Source organism: Osmerus mordax (assembly GCF_038355195.1).
Source record: "Osmerus mordax isolate fOsmMor3 chromosome 28 unlocalized genomic scaffold, fOsmMor3.pri SUPER_28_unloc_8, whole genome shotgun sequence".
NCBI classification, from domain to species: Eukaryota; Metazoa; Chordata; class Actinopteri; order Osmeriformes; family Osmeridae; genus Osmerus; species Osmerus mordax.
Genome location: NW_027120411.1, coordinates 259,354 through 280,947, shown reverse-complemented (window position 1 = coordinate 280,947; position 21,594 = coordinate 259,354). Strand labels below are relative to the sequence as shown.

At 48.0% G+C, this 21,594-nt stretch overlaps 1 protein-coding gene across 1 annotated transcript in view; it reads right to left on the bottom strand.

The window, feature by feature from the left end:
• Positions 1-4,530: 4,530 nt before the first annotated feature.
• The window catches only part of efna5b (ephrin-A5b), a 53,647-nt gene continuing 36,583 nt past the window's right edge, over positions 4,531-21,594 (bottom strand). Inside the window, 7 exon segments of the mRNA XM_067231938.1 lie at positions 4,531-4,681; positions 6,132-6,212; positions 6,555-6,620; positions 14,784-14,835; positions 14,837-14,968; positions 14,970-15,059; positions 15,061-15,079. Coding sequence (XP_067088039.1) covers positions 4,557-4,681; positions 6,132-6,212; positions 6,555-6,620; positions 14,784-14,835; positions 14,837-14,968; positions 14,970-15,059; positions 15,061-15,079 — 565 coding nt within the window. The 3' untranslated portion in view covers positions 4,531-4,556.

Genomic DNA, 21,594 nt, shown 5'->3' with positions numbered 1-21,594 from the left:
ACGTGTCTCTCCTCGCTCCTCTCTCCTCCAGGGGTTGATTCCGGTTCACTGGCAACCTCACGATGATCTGAGTCTCTGGGATTCTGTTCTTGTTGAACTTCTGGCCCGGTTCTGTTCACTACAGCTCTGCAGTCTGCAGCAGACCTGGTTACAATCAATTACAATTATTAATCAATTACAATCAGTCCACTGACTTTTTCTGTGCTTGACTGCTTGTGTCTGGCACGAGGAACACAACTGTGTACAAACTCCAACCGCAAATAAAACCCAGGCAGACTCAGAACCTCAGCTGGACGCAGAAGGAATCTACAAACCTCAGTGAGTGCAGCTTAGTGGTTACAGCGTCTGACTGGAGATCTAGAGATCCCAGGTACAAATCCTTCCTTGTATGTTATTCAGGATTAGAGTGTCTGTAGCAGTTATGACACTGCGTGTACAAACCATCACCTCTGATGTTTGTTTATGGGAATTTACTCGTGTGAGTGTGTGTGAAGTACCAGCCTCCAGAGAGACAATGAAAACAACAACATCAACAGGAAACATCAAAGTAATGAATTTCCATTTTATTAATATTGTTCATGGATGCTCAGACATGTGTATTTACAGACCTGTTGATTGTTTTGTTTTTTACTTCAATGTTTTTTTGTCAATTTCTTTCTTTCAAAATTTTCTAAACTGGAAAAAGGGGCACCATCATTGGAAAAGGAGAAAGGAGGGATGGAGAGAAGGAGGGAGAGAAGGAGGGAGAGAGGCGTGGGGGAGACAAAAACAGTGGTAGCTGAAACAGGATGCACACACACACACACACATTAATGAGCAGAGCTCAGTAAGGACACAGGCCAGAGGAGAGTGTGTGAGGACAGCGCTGATGCTAGCCTAACTCATATTGATCACTTTTATTGATCTGGGATTTTGTTTTTTGGATTTCCAGACATAATTCAAGGATAGAGGGGGAGGGAGGGAGGGGGCAGCCTAGATCAGAAACTTCTACCCAGATGCTTGTGGGGGCGGGGTAAGGCGGGGTGTGGGGGGGCAGGGGATTTGGAGATTTAAGGGAAGCAAAAAGAAAGTTGCCTTTGAAGAGACAGGGAGGTAGGGAGGGAGGGAGGGAGGGAGGGAGGGAGGGAGGAGGGAAGGAAGGGAGGGAGGGAAGGAGGGAGGGAAGGAGGGAGGGTGAGGGAAGGAGGGAGGGAGAGTGAGGGAAGGAGGGAATGTGGGAAGGAGGGAGGGAGGGTGAGGGTTGGGGTGAGGGGCTAAGGAGGCTAAGGCATGGAAACAGCACTCTGCTTAGGAGCAGACAACCAGACACAGCACACTGGCGCAAAACACACACACACACACGCTCTCTCACACACACACACGCTCTCACACACACACACAGGAGTATCCAGCGAGCTGGATGAACACGAGCTCCATGAACACGCTAGGAGGCAGGAACACAGTAGAAGAGGAGGTTCATTTAAAACAGGAAAACAGAAACAACAAGCATGTTTACAGTTCTGTCTGCTACGCCTCTCTCTCTCTCTTCTCTCTCTCTCTCTCTCTCTCTCTCTCTCTCTCTCTCTCTCTCTCTCTCTTCTCTCTCTCTCTCCATAACTCCACAACAAAAGCCTTTCTTGTTCTGTACACACTTGTTCTCTCTGTCGTTGGCTAACAAACTCGGCATAATGAGATGCAAAACACGCTATATGAAAATGGCTGGGAAAAAAACATTCAACAGAGTTGGAAAGAGAAAAAAACAAACGTTTTTTTTTTTTTTTTTGCGTTATAAATGTTTTGTTAATCAAGTCCATGCATTTATGAAACAGGCAATATCCTTCCAAGACGAATAAAAAATCCAATCCGTCCATTCCTGGGGTAAACTCTTTGTTGGCCCGCATGCTTTTGAACGCTGTCTTCAAATAAGGAAATATCACAGGATGTGATGTCATTTTTAGTCCAGGTTCCTTCCTCCACAATGAGTTCTGAGGTGAGGTGTCGGAGATGGCCGTGATTGGTTGGAGACATGTAGCAGGTGAGACCCCATTGGCTAATGTCCATCCTGCGGTTGACAAGTTAAGCATGTGTGTGTGCGCGCAGGTACACACATCCCCTTGTCCTCTTGGGGCAACAGAGTACCTGTGTACCCTCACATCCAAAGACTTTTGCGGTTGTTGTTGTTTTATAAAAGACATAAGAATCAAATTAATACTTTAATATCAAACACTATATACACCAAGGCTTTGCTGCTGCTAATAATAATAATAATAATATTAATAATACTAATAATCGTAATCATCAATTATACCGTTTTAACAATGACATTATTTTTTTAATTTTCTTTTTTTCTTTTGTCCTTTAGAAAGGTACAAAAACCTAAACTCTAACCTAAACTACGTTATGTTGTTCAGCTTCTACCTCCGGATACACAGTATCCATTAATCAAGTTTATTTAAATTTCTCAGACTATGGTGTGTTACAGATTACAGAATAAAACATGTTCATAAGACCAATAATGATAAAAGTAGTACAGGTAACTAGGACAGAATTACAACTGAAGCTGTTTTCCTACGAAAACCGAAAGCTGATATGCTGACGCGCTAGAGGCCATTTTAGATATAACTTTGCGCTCCACCCCTGTGGTGCTGACACGAAAATGACAACCTCACAAAATGGCGTCATCTTCTAGAGCTGCAGCTGGACTGGAATGGCGTTGTTACCATAGTTAAAAAACAAACGTGATGGAGAGCACATCCCACATCTGGGGACCAAACTGAACAGGCAGCCAGGATGACAGGACATGAAGCCACCATGCCTTTAGAGAGGGAACCAGACCAAAGTGTAGTGTTGTGTGCGGATGTTTGGTGATTATATTTTAGCTCCTCTTCACATCTCAAGCACTGTTTCCTCCCTCTCTCTCTCTTCCCTCTCTCTCCCTCCTCCCTCTCTCTCCTCCCTCTCTCTCCTCCCTCTCTCTCCTCCCTCTCTACTCCCTCCTCTCTCTCCTCCCTCTCTCTCCTCCCTCTCTCTCCTCTCTCTCTCCTCTCTCTACTCCCTCTCTCTCTCCTCCCTCCTAAATATTACCTTCACTCACCAGCCGTCACTTCTAGCAAGGTCACTAATGCCCTCAAATCTACCCCCCCCCCTTTGCCCACCTCCCCTGGATGAAAACCTTTCCCCCCTCTCGAGGCCCCCCCCCTGGCCCCCCTCTCGAGGCCCCCCAAGCCTCCATCTATTTTTAATCCCAGGATCCCCTCTGGCCTCCGCAAACAGTCTCTCAGTTAGAACCTCATTAAGGAGTCACTTAAACCTGGAACAGGAGCAGCTAGATACTGGTCTCTCTGTCTCTCTCTCTCTCTCTCTCTCTCTCTCTCTCTCTCTGTCTCTGTCTCTGTCTCTCTCTCTCTATGTCCATGTGCCCTCGGCTTCTACTCTCGCCCTGAAGGATTCTGGGTACCCGTACGGATTTCAAACACAGTCTTCTCCTCGACGTGGCCGTGTCGACTGGAGAACCAAAAAAGTTCAAGTTGTGGTTGTGTGTGAGCCTGATTGGTGCGATCAGAGGATCTATACTTCCGTGCTAAACTGAGTCACCGTGGTAACGGGCGTACGGGGTCAGTTGGGAGTTGTTGTTATTGACTGTCATGAAAGAACACTTACAGCTGTCCTCCCTCCCTCCCTCCCTCCCACTCCCCCTCCCTCCCTCCCTCCCTCCCCATCCCTCTCCCTCCCTCCCCATCCCCCTCCCCTTCCTTCCCTCCTTCCCTCCCTCCCTCCCCATCCCTCTCCTTCCCTCCCTCCCCATCCCTCTCCCTCCATCCCTCCCTCCCGTCTTCTCCTCCACAACCCAAGACAATCACACGTTGCTTGTCGCACAGAAATTGTGTCATCAACTTTGGAGACATTTTTTAACATTGATCATTAACAAAGCTTTAATTTGTCTTTGTTTGCGAGTCCAGGCAGGGCAGGGGGATATTGAACATGGCAAGCTCTTCTGGAGACAATGGTAGTGATGACAAGGCATCAAATAGCAACTAACTCTCTCTCCCTCTCTCTCCTCCCTCCCTCTCTCTCTCTCTCCTCCCTCCCTGCCTCACTCCCTCTCTCTCTCTCTCTCTCTCTCTCTCTCTCTCTCTCACTCTCTCTTGGAGGACTCATCCAAACCACATCCACATTCCTAGAGCTAAAATCACCACTGTCCTACTGCTGAGAGCAGTGTGTGTGTGTGTGTGTGTGTGTGAGAGTGTGTGTGTGTGTGTGTGAGCGTTTGTGATGAACAGGCATGTCATAAATCATGTTCTAAAAAACAACGGAAAAATACAAATGTACTAAGTGTCAAAAAAATAAAAAGGATTTGGCATCTTAGTTTGTGGGAGGGGGGAGGTTAGAGCCTCTCCATCTTCCATCATCACCTCACCGACAGAGAAAGACCACTGAAAGAGCTGAAAAACATGTTTGTCCATGTCGCTGGTCTCTCTCCCCCCCTTCGCCCACCCCCCCTCCCTTCTCCCTCACCCCCGCAACGCTGCCAGACTCAGGCAACAGGGGTGCAGTTCACCTCCAGGCCAGGGAGGGCGCTATGAGGTGAAGAGTGTCGTTAGGCAGACCAGCAGAGCGCCCAACAGGGGGCAGGATATCCTGCTCAGCGCTGAGCTTGTGGCGTCACTCCGGGAAGGTTCTGCTGACTCGTGACTCGTGTCATCTGAGGATGAAATAAACAGAGTTAGTCCGCGGGTTCCTGTTGATCTGTAACTTTGTTTGGCGCGAGATGAACCGCTGACTGGTTTATCTACTCTGGTGTGATGGATCTGGAATTCTCCCTTCCTTAGTTCTGTAAACATGCTGTTTCTCTCCAGGATAACCATGTCTTAGAAGTCAAATCCAAATGTTCTGTTGACAGAACTGGCAACACTAGTATAGTCCCTGTTCTACTCCAGCCAGCCAGCCAGCAGACAGACAGGCCGGCAGACAGGCCGGCAGACAGGCAGGCAGACAGACAGACAGACAGGCAGGCAGACAGGCAGACAGGCCAGCAGGCAGACAGGCAGACAGACAGACAGACAGACAGACAGACAGACAGACAGACAGACAGGCAGACAGGCAGACAGGCCGGCAGGCAGACAAACAGACAGGCAGACAGGCAGACCAGCAGGCAGACAGACAGGCAGACAGACAGACAGGCAGACAGGCAGACCAGCAGGCAGACAGACAGGCAGACAGACAGACAGACAGGCAGACAGACAGACAGGCAGGCCGGCGGAAAGTGTCTAGAGCCTTGGCCTTAATATACCGCAATCATCCAGTGTGTTTGTGTGACAGATAATGTGTATGTGTCAGATGATGCGTGTGTCCGGTGGTGTGTGTGTGTGTCTAGTGACAGCTGCTGATAAACCCTGATCACCAGGGCAGAGTAAATGCTGCCATGAATAAATATTGAAAATGTAATATTGCTGGGAGGCTGGCTGACTGGCTGGCTGGCTGGCAGGCTGGCTGACTGGCTGACTGGCTGGCTGGCAGGCTGGCTGACTGGCTGGGAGGCTGGCTGACTGGCTGGCTGGCTGGCAGGCTGACTGGATGGATGCCTGATTGACTGACTGGTTTTCAGAGCAGAGAAGTACACTAGAGGTGCAACAAGGGAGAGATGGGACTTTACCAGGTTTATGACCACCAAGGGACGTCTGTGTGTGTGTGTGTGTCTGAGAAGGTGAAGCATGTGTACGCTGCAGAGCTGTGTGTGTGTGTGTCTGATAGAGTGAGGCATGCATACGCTGCAGAGCTGACACTGCAGATGACGGAGACACGAAGAGAAGCTCTCGTCTGACTCGACCAGCCGGTGAAGCGCATATCACTCACACACAGCATGCATGCACACACACCACCGTGCACAGCGCTCACTGACACAGAGCAGGCTTAGCAGTCCCCTGACACACACACACTCACACACACACAGGCTTCCACAGCCACGTTAGACAGGGAGAGCAAACTGACCGAAAGACAGGATGGATGGATGAAGAGAGAGGAGAAAGAGGAATGGAGGGAAAGAGAAACAGAAAAGAGGAAGACAGAAGGAGGGAGGAATGAACAGAGAGAAAGAGGAGAGCTGGAGAGAATGAGTGTGTGATCTGCAAGTGACACGAAACAGTCATACTAACCTCTGGGCTCTAGAGAATTGTCTACCTTGTCGTTTACATCAAAAACGCGATCATGAACCCCTATAGTTCTCACACAGGTGTCTAGAACAGAAAGAGAGAGAAAGAGAGATCATTAGAGAGAAGCCAAATAAGGATAGTGACATTTCAAGCCTCTCATTCCCCAGCCAAAAGCTCATGACAACAAATAGGGAAGATATAGACAGTGCAGAGATGTATTTGTGGTTTTGTGTCTAAAGGGGAGCCGAACTTTGTCGAAAAACAAAAAAAGATATTTGATTTCCTGTTCATATTTTCTAGGCTGAATGCAGTTTGCCTTGGCTAACACTTGACATATCATATCGTCAGGTTGAAAAGCGGGATCGTTTTCAGGAGGTGAAGTCTGTTTTGGTTTTCCCGAGCGCTGTGAAGCCTTGTGACTCTTACTTGATGGTCGGACGAACACCTTTAGCTTCAGGCAAGTCTTCCTGCCGTTCTCTGCGATGGTCGAGGCTGCAACAGGACACACACACCGTACAGGATTTAGACACACACACACGTACAGTATACATACACACACATATACACTATACACACACACACAATATATATAGACAGATATATTCTACACAAACAGCGTCGGTGTTCCATCCGCACTCCGTTCTGATTGGTGTTCAGTGTGTGCAGCAGTTTTGGTACTTCCTGTTGGCTAATTACGTGGTTTTGAAGCTAAGTGGATTTGGTGGTTAGTCACGCAGACTGTGGACTGAAAGCATTTGCAGATGGGATAGAGTATTTCAGAGGTACATTATGTGTGTTTGTGTGTTTGTGTGTGTGTGTGGGGGGGGGTGTGTGTGGGAGTGTGTGTGCGTGTAGGAGTGTGTGTGTTAGGCAGAGTAACCCTGGAGGTTACTGTTCTTCATGCTACATGAGACTTCCCCCACTTCCTGTTTGTGGCCCGTCATCTTACAGTCCTCGAGACATCAGGCAGCCAACCAGCACACAGTTAACATCCCTGATACGGACCAGACAGCCAACCAGCACACAGTTAACATCCCTGATACAGACCAGACAGCATACCTGGGAGCTGTGTGTTTGTGTGTGGGTGTGTCTGTACGCATAATGTGTGTGAGTGTATGTGTGTCTGTCTGTATGTGAGAGTGTGTGTGTGTGTGTTTGTGTGTGGGTGTGTCTGTTTGCATGTGTGTGTGTGTGTCTGTGTTTGTGTGTGGGTGTGTCTGTTTGCATGTGTGTGTGTGTGTCTGTGTTTGTGTGTGGGTGTGTCTGTTTGCATGTGTGTGTGTGTGTGTGTGTGTCCATGGTCGGTGGTTTGTGGTTGAGGAAATGGATGGCTTCCTGTGAAACCCCTAGAGTGAGAATCTCTAACTGTGTCCAGGCAACACACATGGATACTGTGACCAGATAGACTGCTGATGCAGAGTCTGTGTGTGTGTGAGAAAGAGTGTGTACGTGCGTGTGTGTGTGTGTGAGTGAGAAAGAGAGTGTACATGTGTGTGTGTGTGTGTGTGTGTGTGTGTGTGTGTGTGTGAGTGAGAAAGAGAGTGTCTGTGTCTGTGGGTGTGTTTGTGTGTTGGTGTGTCTGACAAATAATGTGTACATGCGTGTATGTGTGTGTGTGTGTGAGAAAGAGTGTATACATGAGTGTATGTGTGTGTGGTGTCTGATATCCCGTGTCATCCCAGAAACACAATATGACTAAAAATACACTTGTGAGTCCAGTGTCCGAACCTGACAGGAGCCTCTTACAGCTCAGTAGCGTTCCAGAGTGTTCTCCTCTCCTGTCTGTCTGCTGTGAAAGCACCACCCCCCCCCCCCCCCCATGCCCTCCTCTGCCGGGACCCTCTGAGAGGGGAAATAACAGCTTCTCTCCACGCCATTTTGTGTCGCCCAGAGAATAATTTCCCAGCAGGCCTGGCGTAACCACCATATGGGAGCTGTCTGATGTTCTGTGTTGCTCTTTATCCTCTCCTCCTCCTCTCCTCCTCCTCCTCCTCTCTTCTGCTCCTCTCCTCCTCTCTTCTCCTCCTCCCCATCTCTCCTCCTCCTCTCTTCTCCTCCTCTCCTCCTCCTCTCTTCCTTTCCTCCTCTCTCCTCCTATCTCTTCTGTCCTCCTTCTCTCTTCTCTATGTTTGCTTCGACAAATCTGTTAATCAAATCCCTTCTGACCTACAAGACTGTATCTTTAGGTTTCTCTCTGTCTCTCTTTGTTTCTCTCTTCCACACGCACACACACCCACCACGGCTTGGTCGCTGGGTTTCTTAATAACATCAAATCCAGTTCCCTGATGAGATGGTTGTTTGTTGTACATTTTAAAACCTCACAAAGCCCTGGGCCCAGAGCTACACCTTCACACCGTATGCTGTCACTGTTTACATCTGCCGCCTAAGAAGGAGAGGGAGAAGGAGGAAAGGTGGAGAGAGGAGAGGAGAGGAGGAGGGAGAGAGAGAGAGAGAGAGAGAGAGAGAGAGAGAGAGAGAGAGAGAGAGAGAGAGAGGGAGGAGAAGGAGAGGAGGGAGGGGAGGAGAGGGAGCGAGGAGGAGGAGAGGAGGAGAGAGAGAGGAGAGAGGAGAGAGGGAGGAGATGGAGAGAGGAGGGAGAGTGGGAGAGGTGGAGAGAGAAGGAGATAAGAAGGAGAAAGATTGAGAGATGGAGAGTGTAAGAAAAAAGGGATGGAAAGAGAGAAAGAGACGAAGGAAGGCTAGAGAGAAAGCCTAGTTTTATTAATCCAGTGTGTTGCTGACACCGAAATGAACCTTGCATGCACTCGTCCCCTTTCTCCATCACTCTTCCTCTCTCTCTCTCTCTCTCTGTCTCTCTGTCTCTCACACACACACGTACACACACACACACACACACATACGTACACACACACACACATACGTACACACACACACCACCTCCAGATGTCTTATCTTTCTCATCTCTGCAGGGAGTTGTCCACATCATCCTCTGTACACTCACACACACACACTCACACACACACACACACACACACACACACACACACACACACACACACACACACACACACTCTCACACAGCAGACCACACGAGGTAGACTGGATAAAAATAGCAAACCAACATGGCCTCCTTAGCCATCACCAAGCATTAAAGCACTCCCACACACCTGTCTTCAGTCCCAAACTACCAACACCAACCATGTAGTCTGACAGGAAAGGGAGAGAGGAAAAAAGGCAAGCAAAGTGTAGAAAATGTTTCACAAGATGCCTTGTCATGTTTCATTTGACAGACAATATCCTACAAGTGCTACAACAGTGGTTGGAGACGAGACGCTGTGTAGCGTGTCAGCTTGTTAGCAAGTTAGCGTGCTAACGTGTTAGCGTGCTAACGTGTTAGCGTGTTAGCTTCCCCGCTACAGGATGGATACCCTCCCCTGTTCCAGCAGGAACCAATGAACTCCATCAAACTCCATCTCACCCAACAGTAGCACAAGCTTCTTCACCAACATCCACTTCATATCGTTGTTTTTCCTTGTTATTCTTAGTTTGGTTTATTCTCGGTTGCCAGGTAAATTATTCATGTGTACTTACTTATACTGTATTAAACATACTGTCGATTAGTAGCGGATAGTTACTCATGTACATGTAGGTCAGGAGTTGTTTATGCAAGGAGTATTTGGGCCTCAATGAATTCTCAGGAGGAGCAGGACTAAAGAATGGGTTTTGTACTTGTCGCTGTTGTTCCAAAACGACAACAAACTAATCAGGAGCTTAAACTTGATTCATCTCCAGAACATTCCTTCCTGGCAGCACCACTTCATTCAGACAGGATTGCGACGAGGACCCCTTGGGCCCCTCCCGGGCCGTCGGTAGCAGTGCCCGTGTTTTCAGGGTGATCCTGCTCTGAGAGGCAGAGCTTACAGTCCCTGTCAGACCTCACCATCAACGCCTGCTATTCTGGATCGCATCAAGGCTAAGCCCTCGCCATTCATCCATCCAGACACTGACACCGGGTCCTTTGAAGGGCACTTCTCTGAGAAGATGCCCCAGAAACAGAGGCCGAGATCGGGTTGCTCCCCTGAGAGGCCCCCTGGAGGGAGGAGGCTGGCTCCCCCTTTGGATGTCTGCATTATGCAGAAGCATTACGGATTTAAATACATCTCCCCCCCCCCATCCCCCCCCACCTACATCCCTCGTCTCCCCCTCCCCCCGTCTCCCACCTGCCCCCATATCTCCCCCCTACCTACCTCCCCCCATTAAGCATTAAGGCAAATGGAATGAACCGGAATCCAATTACCCGGGAACAAACAGGTGGGCTCTCTACAGCAACATTCTTCCAGTCCCGGCGCGTGCCAAAGCCACAGTGAGCAGGAAGCCTGTCAGGAATACACATTTGCTGCCTCTTTTCTTTGTTGAGATCTTTCTGTGCTCCAGATACAGACAGGGACTTCGGCTTTCAGGTTATCAAAATAAAGAAGGTGGTACTAATCTACTGTCCTTGACTATTAGTTATGAACTTATCAAGGTGTTACTTGGTACGGAAGTAAGGAGGGAGTAAGAAAGAAGGAGAGAGGAAGGAGAGGAAATGGAGAGACGAAGTAAGGAGGAAGGAAAGAGGAAAGAGGAAGGAAGAGAGGAAGGAGTGGAAATGGAGAGACGAAGTAAGGAGGAAGGAAAGAGGAAAGAGGAAGGAGAGAGGAAGGAGTGGAAATGAGAGAGGAAGTAAGGAGGAAGGAGAGAGGAAGGAGAGGAAATGGAGAGAGGAAGTAAGGAGGAAGGGAAAGAGGAGGATGGTGAAGGAGAGAGGAAGGAGAGAGGAAGTAAGGAGGAAGGAGAGGGGAAGGAGAGAATGTTCTGAATCTGAATGTTCTGGGGCTCTCATGGTCAGCGAACCATAACCAAGCGTAAATCTTTCCAACACACACACACCACACACACACGCACACACACACGCTTCCAACACATCCAGAAGCTTGATGCAATTACAGATTACCAGGCAAAAAAGTGTGTTGATGGGACTTGGAGTCGTATAATAATAATTTTCCTTTGACCAAGTCAGAGATAGATAAGATTATGGCAATGATCTAATCATTTATCTGTCTCAAAGGGAGAGAGGTAATGAATAATATTGGATTGTGTGGGTAGCCGTTTTAATGAGACAGAAATACTAGAAATGTTTCAAAAAAATAAATAAAAAAATTGCTAATAGCACTCTAGCTTTACTGCCCTGTCGGTCTGGCCAAACATTGAAGGGTTTAGGTTGGTTGAGGGGCAGTTCTTTGGGCGTAGGTGAAGCCCTCTGTGACATGCTTGCATGTAAAGAGGGCTATACAATACATTTTGATTTGAAACATAAACTGCAGAAAGTTAGAAACCTTCCCACAAGGCCGTAGCATCACAGTTCTGTTCTCCCTCTCTCTTTCCCTCTCCCTCTCTCCCCCTCCCTCTCCCTCTATCCCTCTCATCCCTCTCTCCCCTCCCTCTCTCTCCTCTCTCTCTCCTCCTCCCTCTCTCTCTCCTCTCCTCTCCCCCTCCCTTTCTCTCCCTCTCTCCCTCTCCCTCTCTCCCTCTATCTTTCTCTCCTGACAACAAGTGTCCCATTACCATTACCAGTGTCTGTCCTGTGATTAGTCTGTTCAGGCAGTGTGCCTGGACGGTTATTCTGGCTTTCTTTTATCCAGGGGGTCCTCAGAGACCGGCAGCCGTGTCCCTGCTGGGTCATCAGAGACGTTTTTTGAGATGTTTTTACAACCAATCAGCAAGAAAGAGGTGGGACTGGTAAACGTTGACAAGTCAACTAGCCGCATCGAAACATACACAAACACACACACACACAGAAACACACACACACACACACACACAGAAACACACACACAGAAACACTGGCACAGACTCACTCACACACAATGTGATGACACGGAATGCTTTCCACCATTAGCCCACACTTATCACACTGTTACACACATATCCCTCCCTCTGTCTTCTCTCTCACCTTGTCTGTTTCTCTCTCCCTCCCTCCCCTGTCTCTCCTTCCTTCCCACCTCTCCCTCTCTTCTCGCCCTCCACTCTGGGGTGATGGACGTTGTGTTTCTCCAGACAGACATCACCCAAATGAAGAATTATCGCCTCAATTTGGAGGCCGCCTTTCTTCTCTGCCTCGTCCGTCCCTTGATGAACCCATTCCTGTGGAGGCGTCACGATGACAGGCCAGCACGCCAGCTCATCTCCTCCCCCCCTCTCTCTCCCTCTCTCTGTCTCTCTGTCTGTCTGTCTGTCTCTGTCCTCTCTCTTTCTCTCTCTCTCTCTCTCTCTCTCTCTCACTCTCCTCTCTCTCTCTCTCTTTCTCTCTCCTCTCTCTCTCTCTCTCTCTCTGCTTCTCTAATGTTATCTGAGACGCTGCAAATCAAGCCGCGTCCCGCCGCTAATCCCAGAGGGTGAAACAGCGTTAACAAGCCGCCTTTCTTCAGTGGGATGTCATTTAACATCCTTAATCTTCATCTAAACAGAAGATACCGGATCAATCACCACGCTGAAGGCAGTTCCTCATCCTGAGAGCCCTCCTCCGTGTTGCCCCTGCGCTCATCCGATTATGGAAGGTTATGAGAGCTGACAGGAAGTTCATCTTTCAGTTTTTTGGGTTAGTGGTTACGAGACGACATCTTGTTTTGAGGCGGATGCGTTTCCAGGAAAGCTCATTCGACTTGTGAAGCTTTAAAAACTTAATGACAATGTTACTGCTCCTGAGGCCTCACACACACACACACACACACACACACACACACACACACACACACACACACACACACACACACACACAGAGCCGCTCTGGCCTGAGTGAGAGCAGGTAAACAGAGTGTGTGTGTGTTTTCTCAGTATCTAATCTCTGCATCAGCTCCAGCTGCATGGAGCTGCATGACAATGAGAGGTTTCTGGAACACCTACAGCACGGTCATTACCTCACACACACACACACACACACACACACACACACACACACACACAACACACACAATACCTATTCTGAGGAAGCCTGCATGAATCAGCACAGTGATCCCTCCTAGTCTCTGGTGTTGGTGTAGCTGTCTCTAGAAGCCTTCCATCCCCCCTTCAAACACCCCTGTTCACTCACGCCTCCTAAACCAGTACGGACATGCTGCCAGGAAATAGGAAAAAGGAGACAGACCTGTCACTTCCTGTCTGTAATTGAACCCCTCCCTCAGGCTAAACATCACTTCCTGTCTCAGGCTAAACATCGCTCAGCATAAACGGGACGTCTAGAAAACAGATTTGTGGAGAGCGAGCGTGCTGCTACTGCTTCTCTGTCACTGTTTGTTTTGGTCTCCTGTCAACAGCATGACACTGGGTGTCTTTTTATCTCTAATGATTCTGACGTTCTGACCGCCAACAGTAGCAGATGGATCTGCACCATCCCCACCCCCAACTTCTCCTGAACTGTCCTGGAAGTCCCGAGCAGAGCTGCGAGCCCATCGTAACTTTCAGACAGAGGGTTCAAGACACTTTATAAATCTGCCCTGATGGTTCTGCTCTTGAGATTCACAGTACAGACAGGCTCTGCCTTTCCTGCAGAAATATCGATTTCTATCCGAGAGGTTTGAAGGGTCTTATTGTGGTCTCTCCCTTCTCTGCAGTCAGACACAGGTGAAAATAATAAAGAAGAGAGAGACATATAGACATAGAGAGAGAGAGACATAGAGAGACAGAGAGAGAGAGAAATCCCAGGCTGATTTCAGGTAGCTACTTCCATCATAAAGGGGTGATTCATAACAGAATTCTCAGTGTACCTTTGAGACACACACACACACACACACACGCACACGCGTACACACATACTAACACGCCTTGTCCAAACAAGTCATGGATTCCTGCTGTAGTGTGGACATCAGACTAGCTAGACTACTGTGTAGATTCTAGTTCGTCTTTGAGGCAAGTACCTCAAAAGTACTTATCTATATCTGTGTGTACTCACAGATATAGTAGTACTCTTATATACTCATATATACTCACAGATATAGTAGTACTCTAATATACTCATATATACTCACAGATATAGTAGTACTCTAATATACTCATATATACTCACAGATATAGTAGTACTCCTTATATACTCATATATATAATACTTACAGATATAGTAGTACTCTTATACTCATATATATATACTTACAGATATAGTAGTACTCTTATACTCATATATATATACTTACAGATATAGTAGTACTCTTATACTCATATATATATACTTACAGATTATAGTAGTACTCTAATATACTCATATATATACTCACAAGATATAGTAGTACTCTAATATACTCATATATACTCACAGATATAGTAGTACTCTTATATACTCATATATATACTCACAGAGGTAGTAGTACTCTAATATACTCATATATACACTCACAGATATAGTAGTACTCTAATATACTCATATATACTCACAGATATAGTAGTACTCTAATATACTCATATATACTCACAGATATAGTAGTACTCTAATATACTCATATATACTCACAGATATAGTAGTACTCTAATATACTCATATATACTCACAGATATAGTAGTACTCCTAATATACTCATATATACTCACAGATATAGTAGTACTCTAATATACTCATATATACTCACAGATATAGTAGTACTCTTATATACTCATATATATACTCACAGATATAGTAGTACTCTCTGCCGGGGCGGAACTCGAAGCCCAGGGAGAAGGGCAGTGAACAGCTGGAACTTCTCGGAGAACTTGAGCGGCCCGTTGGGCGAGTGCGGCCGGTTGCACTCCCAGCGCTTGAAGCCCTTGGCTGTGGGGTCACAGGAGCTGTAGCCGTCGTAGTTGACCATGTAGAGGGACGTAGCGCTCTGCGCGCTCTTCGGGGACGCTGTCCTCATAGTGGGGGCAGAACACGTCCAGGTAGTCGTTGATGCACACGTCAATGTGGGTAGTCCCCGCGGTGGAACCTGATTGGAGGAGGGGGAGAGAGGGAGGGAGGTTAGTGGTGAGGGTGGAACCTGATTGGAGGAGGGGGAGAGAGGGGGAGGGAGGTTAGTGGTGAGGTGGAACCTGATTGGAGGAGGGGGACAGAGGGAGGGAGGTTAGTGGTGAGGGTGGGAACCTGATTGGAGGAGGGGGAGAGAGGGAGGGAGGTTAGTGGTAAGGGTGGAACCTGATTGGACGAGGGGGAGAGAGGGAGGGAGGTTAGTGGTGAGGGTGATGACTGCTCGGATAATGGAGTGGATCTGATTTGGAACTTGTTTTGGTCTTGTGGGGAGTGTGTGGGGGTGTGTGTGTGTGGTTGTTTGCAAACACATTACATAAGTTTGTGAGAGAGCATTTCTCACCAGATCAGTGTTGTTATTTAAACCCTGATTCTCTCACGTTTAGAGAAGTTTAGAGGAATACTTCACACAGAGTAAGGTAAACAGGATGCAGGACACCACACACACACACACACACACACACACACCTAAACAGGACTCAAGACAGAATAAACAGCTGTCAGTGTTGCACTCAGAAGCAGCAGTTCAGGTGAGGAGTCTCCCTCCCTCCTCTCACCAAGGAGACAGGCTGGACCAAACCGTTTAAGGAACATTCTGGAAACATACGTCTGTAATTCATGACCCCAACAGCCCCCACCTTTAGGCTCCAGTACAGGAGGGATGGAGGGATGGAGGGATGAGGGGATGAGGGATGGAGGGGATGAGGGATGGAGGGGATGAGGGGGGTTGTTAATAACTCCATTCCATCAACAACATGTTTACAGACGCGTTCCATTCCCAGGTTGATGGTTAATAAATGTAACCTCCCCCTCCCACCCCCCCCTCACCTCCCCCTCCCACCCCCCCTCACCTCCCCCTCCCACCCCCCCCTCACCCCCCCCTCCCACCCCCCCCCTCACCTCCCCCTCCTACCCTCTACCCCTCACCCCCCCCACCCACCCCCCCCTCACCTCCCCCTCCCACCCCCCCCTCCCCACCCCCCCTCACCTCCCCCTCCCACCCCCCCCTCACCTCCCCTCCCACCCCCCCTCACCTCCCCCTCCTACCCTCTACCCCTCACCTCCCCCACCTGAATACCAAGAACCCTAATCTCTGTATATACAGCTCTTGGAGGACTGCTTGGAGGAACATTTTTCTCCCCAAAATATCGCAAACAGTCGCCAAAATCTGAGAGGTGCAAAGTGCAAACGAACGAGCGAACAGGCTTGAAGGTTTGTGGAACCCTGAGATGGGAACCACAACCCTGTAAATCAGCAGAGGATTCTGGAGGAATGTTGCAACATCTTACAGTCAGGCAGAGGGTCAACACACACACACACATACACACACACACCACTGCAGTCTCTGATTGGCCCATTTCCATTTCAATTACACAGCCCAGTGACATCGCTACACAGTCATACACACACATTCTCTCACAAGCACCCACTCTCTCTCAGACAGAGAGAGAGAGAGACACATAAAGAGAGAGAGACGGAGAGGGACAGAGAGAGACGGAGAGGGATAGAGCGAGAGGGAAAGAAAGAGAGAGAGACGGAGAGGGAGAGAGCGAGAGGGAAAGAAAGAAAGAAAGAGAGGGAGAGTAAACTGGCTGTGAGACTAATGTAGCTGTCAGCTCAGTGTAAGCGCCAGAGGCTGGACTGTTCCACTGGGAGTGAGAGAGTCTGTGACACACACACACACACACACAACACACACACACAGGTGGCTATCGCCATCCATTGTGCGAGGTCAAACTACTAAAAATTTGTACCAGGCAATGGATCAATGACTCTAACCAGCAACACTGAGCATAATCCAGCCATGTTGAGAGAGTGTGTGTGCTTGTGTGTGTCTCTCCCTCCCTCCCTCTCTTTCTCTCTCTCTCCCCCCCCCCCCTCTCTCTCATTCTCTCTCTCTCTCTCTCTGATATAAAGCCCTCTCATGTAGAATGGCACTATACATTCTCCCCTCTGTGTTTTCACCAGGCATCCACACTATTTCCTGTACGGCCGCTTCCAGCTGACGAATCACTGCGTCTGCTGTGTGTGTGTGCACGCGTGTGGAAGTGTGTGTGCGTGCTTGTACAGCACGCACACACACTTCCACACGCGTGCACACTGAGCATGAACAATCACTTGTTGATTCCAGCCCATAGGCGATGTTTTTATCCAGGCTGAGTTGAACCCTGTGTGACCCTGACTAGAACACACGTCTGAAGAGACCAGATTCATGCTCAGACCCATGCCAACCCTCATACACACTCTTACACACACACACACACACACACACATCGGTACCATAATTACGAAACTTAATTACAGCTGTGTGTGTTTTTGAGGCGGAAGAGAGGAGGAAGAGGAGGGGGGGGAGAGAGAGAGTGGTAATGAGGATCGCTGGAAGAATATGAACCAGACTAACTGCAGGACAGACAGAACCCAGGATCTCAGGTCTGAGAGAGGGGGACTGATTATGCAAAACACACTGCTTGTTTGTATGTGCATGCGTGAGTGAGTGTGTGGGCCTGGATGAATAGCATTGAGAAAGAGAGACAGAATGAGTGAGGGAGGACAAGAGAGAGAGAGAGAGAGAGGGAAAGAGAGAGAGAGAGAGAGAGAGAGAGAGAGAGAGAGAGAGAGAGAGAGAGAGAGAGAGAGAGAGAGAGAGAGAGAGGGAGAGAGAGAGGACAGTGGTGTGTGAGTGTGACGAATGAAACTGCATGTTTTCAGACAGACTGATGTCATTGGATAGCTGTCACGGTGATGTCACGGGGCCTTGTGTGTGTGTCTCATCTAAGTGACAGCTGGATTCCTTCCTGTCTAAGTGGCCTATAGGAGGACTGCAGAGATGGGGTTGGTGGGGGCTCAGACCTATGGGTTACAGCTACTGGAGCATTTAACACACACAGTCACTAGTGGTGTGTGAGTCCATCTGGTCCTCATATGATGTACTTGTAACTCCAGCAAGTGGACTGGCTAGTTAATATAGAAACATAGAAAGTCTCACAAACAGGCCCAGCTTCCTGTCCTGTCTGCCTGTGTCCCCTCCTGAGGCACTGGGTACAACTGCCTGTCACACAGTGTGTGTGTGTGTGTGTGTGTGTGTGTGCGTGTGTGTGTGTGCCATTTCCAGGCAGTTATTGGTGATTAATACACTCCTATATCATTGTGTCACACGTGCTATAGATCATGTTTCATTGTTTTCTAACAACAAGCAGTTTAGACACACTACACTCAACCACGTCACTCTGCTCTGAGTCATGGGACGTCTCACTAACTAAGTTATGACAGAGAGAGAGAGGGAGGGAAGAGAGGGGAGAGAGTGTGTGAGTGTGTTTGAGAGAGAGGGAGCGAGAGAAAAGAGAGAGAGAGAGAGAGAGAGTGTGTAATCTGACGGAGACTCTTGTGTGTGTATGAGCATCACGGTCTTTGGTATTAAGGCACTACATCATATTGATTTGCCACCTGAACAATTGAAACCACACACTCACACCCACACACACACCCTCCACAACCACACACACACTCCCCCATACTCACATACATGCAAACCACTCGCACAGTCACTACACTCACACACACACACACATTGACTGAGTGTCAACTCAAGGACCGAGTTTTCTTGCAGCGAGAGCCGGCAGGAGGACACTGGTGAGTCATTGTGTGTGTGTGTGTGTGTGTGTGTATAACCAGTGTGCGTGTGTGTGTTAAACTACCTGTTTATACAGAGACTGAGGTCTCACCCGGTGAGTTGTTTTGGTGGAGGCGGCGGCGTTGTAAGGGTGAAAGGTTACGCAAACATCAAAACACACTCGTACTCAAGTGGACACACACACACCCCTACAGCACAACACACACGCACACACACTCACACACACACCCCTACAGCCCAACACACACGCACACACACTCACACACACAGGGACAACTCAAGTGTCTCCTTCCACAGCGGTTACCTAACTAGCAACATTATCAACATTTATCAAACTCGGACACATTGCTCACTTTGTGAGTGTGTGTGTGCCGTGCTGTGTGTGTGTGTGTGTGTGCTGTGTGTGTGTACAGAGCTCCCCCAGGTTTGTGTATAAGTTTAATAAACTAGTTACATTCCTCGCTCTCTCAACATTTCCCTGCAAACATCCTGTGATTTCTCAGTATTTCGCTTGAAAACGATGACAAGGAACCCCATTTAATCCAGCGATTGTTTATCCAAGACTGCCCGCTGTGTCACGCGACCTGATAACATAAGAACCTGATAACATCCTGCTCAGAACACACTCACACACACTCACACACTCTCAGACACACTCACACACCTGAAACCCACCTGTGGACACATCTTGAGAGACTCTAGTCAGGGGGAGAGCCCCCCTGGCCCCCCCCGGCCCCCCCGGCCCCTTAGAGACTCTCACAGACACACACACCTGTCACCTGTGACAGAGCCCTCCTCCTCTCTCCTGTCCCTTCACACACCTCTCCTCTATTCCTTCCCCCCTCAAGTACAAGTACAAGTACAGATACTCATGTTTAAAAAGACTGGTAAAAGTTTAAGTACTGACTACTCAGAAAAACTGTTGAAAGGTTTGAACAATATATATATATACACATCATTTTAAGTGTTAATAAAATTATGAACCTTTTGGTGTCATGGTGTAGAAAAAAAAGTGTTGAAAGGTTTAAAAAATATATTTTTTAAAGGTTTTGCATCATTGATGAGTACTTTCAAACCTTTTTTTTTACACACACAGTGAAAGGAGAGGAGAGAGGAGAACAGAGAAGCCTCATCAAGTACTCATCGATGATGCAAAACCTTTTTTTGAAACCGTTTCTTCAACCTTCCAAAAAGGTTTTGAAAAAAAGATTTTGAAGGTTGAAGTAATATTTTCTAAAAAGTAACAAAGTATTTGTACTTTGTTACTTCCCATCTTTGAGTTTAAGTGTGTGTGTGTTTGGTTAGGTTCAGTTGTGTGAGTGTGTGTGTGTGTGGAGCTTTATGAAACAGCTTTTATTAGAGGTGGACAATCCGACGAATGGAACTGGAAGAATCCTTTCAACATTCTCATCTCTTTTCTCTCTCTTGTCTCTCTCTCTCTTTCTCTTTCTGTCTTTCTCTCTCTTTTCCTCCTTATTAGAGAGAGACAGAGAGAGAGAGAGAGAGAGAGAGAGGGAGAGAGAGCAGGGGGGGACAGAGGAAGAGAAAGAGGGAGAGAAACAGAGGGAGAATGTGTGGGAGGATGAAAGGAAGAAACGAGAAGATAAAAAGAGAGTGAGAAGAAAATCTTGTTTGTCGCATCGTAGTAAGACCCTGACACACACACCTACACACCCTATTACAGGTATAAAAACTGACCGCATGCTAAAACGTGGACCCATTAATAATAACTATACAGTACGCCACACACACACACACACACACACTGACCTTCAGAGCAGGTTGCCATGGAGCCGTGACAGGGTGTTATAATGTCACCACTTTCATAAAACCTTACCCCTTTCACAGTTCACAAACCACCCAGATAGGTTGTGTATGAGTGTGTGGGTGTGTGTGAGTATGAGTGTGTGTGTGTGTGTGGGGTCTGTGTTTTTGTGCTTGTGACAGCAGTTAAAGGAGACATATAACAGAGATCGATATAGATAGATGGAAGTATAGATAGATAGATAGATAGTGATGATCCTGCTGAACTGAGAGAGGCAGTGACATGTCTGAGAACCTTCCAGACCACAAGCTCTACAAATGATGTTCCATCTCTTTCAGGATGTCGTGTGCATTCAGATTTGGACGGGATCGAAGCCAGACACACACACACACACACCAGGGCGGAGAGAATGGGAAGGTAATTTCCGGAGCATCTGTTGGCTGGTAGCTAGAAGTGTGTTTTAACAGCAGATGGTCCTTTAGAGATGATGGTAGTAGCTACTGAACCAGCATGTACACACACACATCAACAAATACACCCTTTCTAGTCTCTTGAAGCCTGAATCAATACAGCTCTCTCTCAGAAGGAAGTGAAGTCAATGAAGACAAGTAGAAGAGTCCTGCTGATCAGGACATGACTGTGTGTGTGTCTGTATGTGTGTGTTTGTGTGTGAGTGGTTTTGGCGAGTGTGTGCAGCAGGACAGGTTAGGGAGAGAGAGAGAGAGAGAGGAGAGAGAGAGAGAGAGAGAGAGAGAGAGAGAGAGAGAGAGAGAGAGAAGAGAGAGAGAGAGAGAGAGGTGGTTGTAACTCTTGTTAGATCAACTGTGCTGCTGGGCTCCATGACTCCTGGATAATTCCTCATTCCTGTAAAAGCCTGTGTGTGTGTGTCTGTGACTGTGTGTGTGTGTGTGTGTGTGTCTGTGCTAAATGAGGTGTTGGCCGTGACCCCTCGGGGTCACCCTCCTGTGGAGAGCCTGTCAAGGTCGCAGGCAGGGGCTAAGTGCTGTTACCACACACACACTCACTCACTCACCACACACACTCACGCACGCACGCGCACACACACACACACACACACACA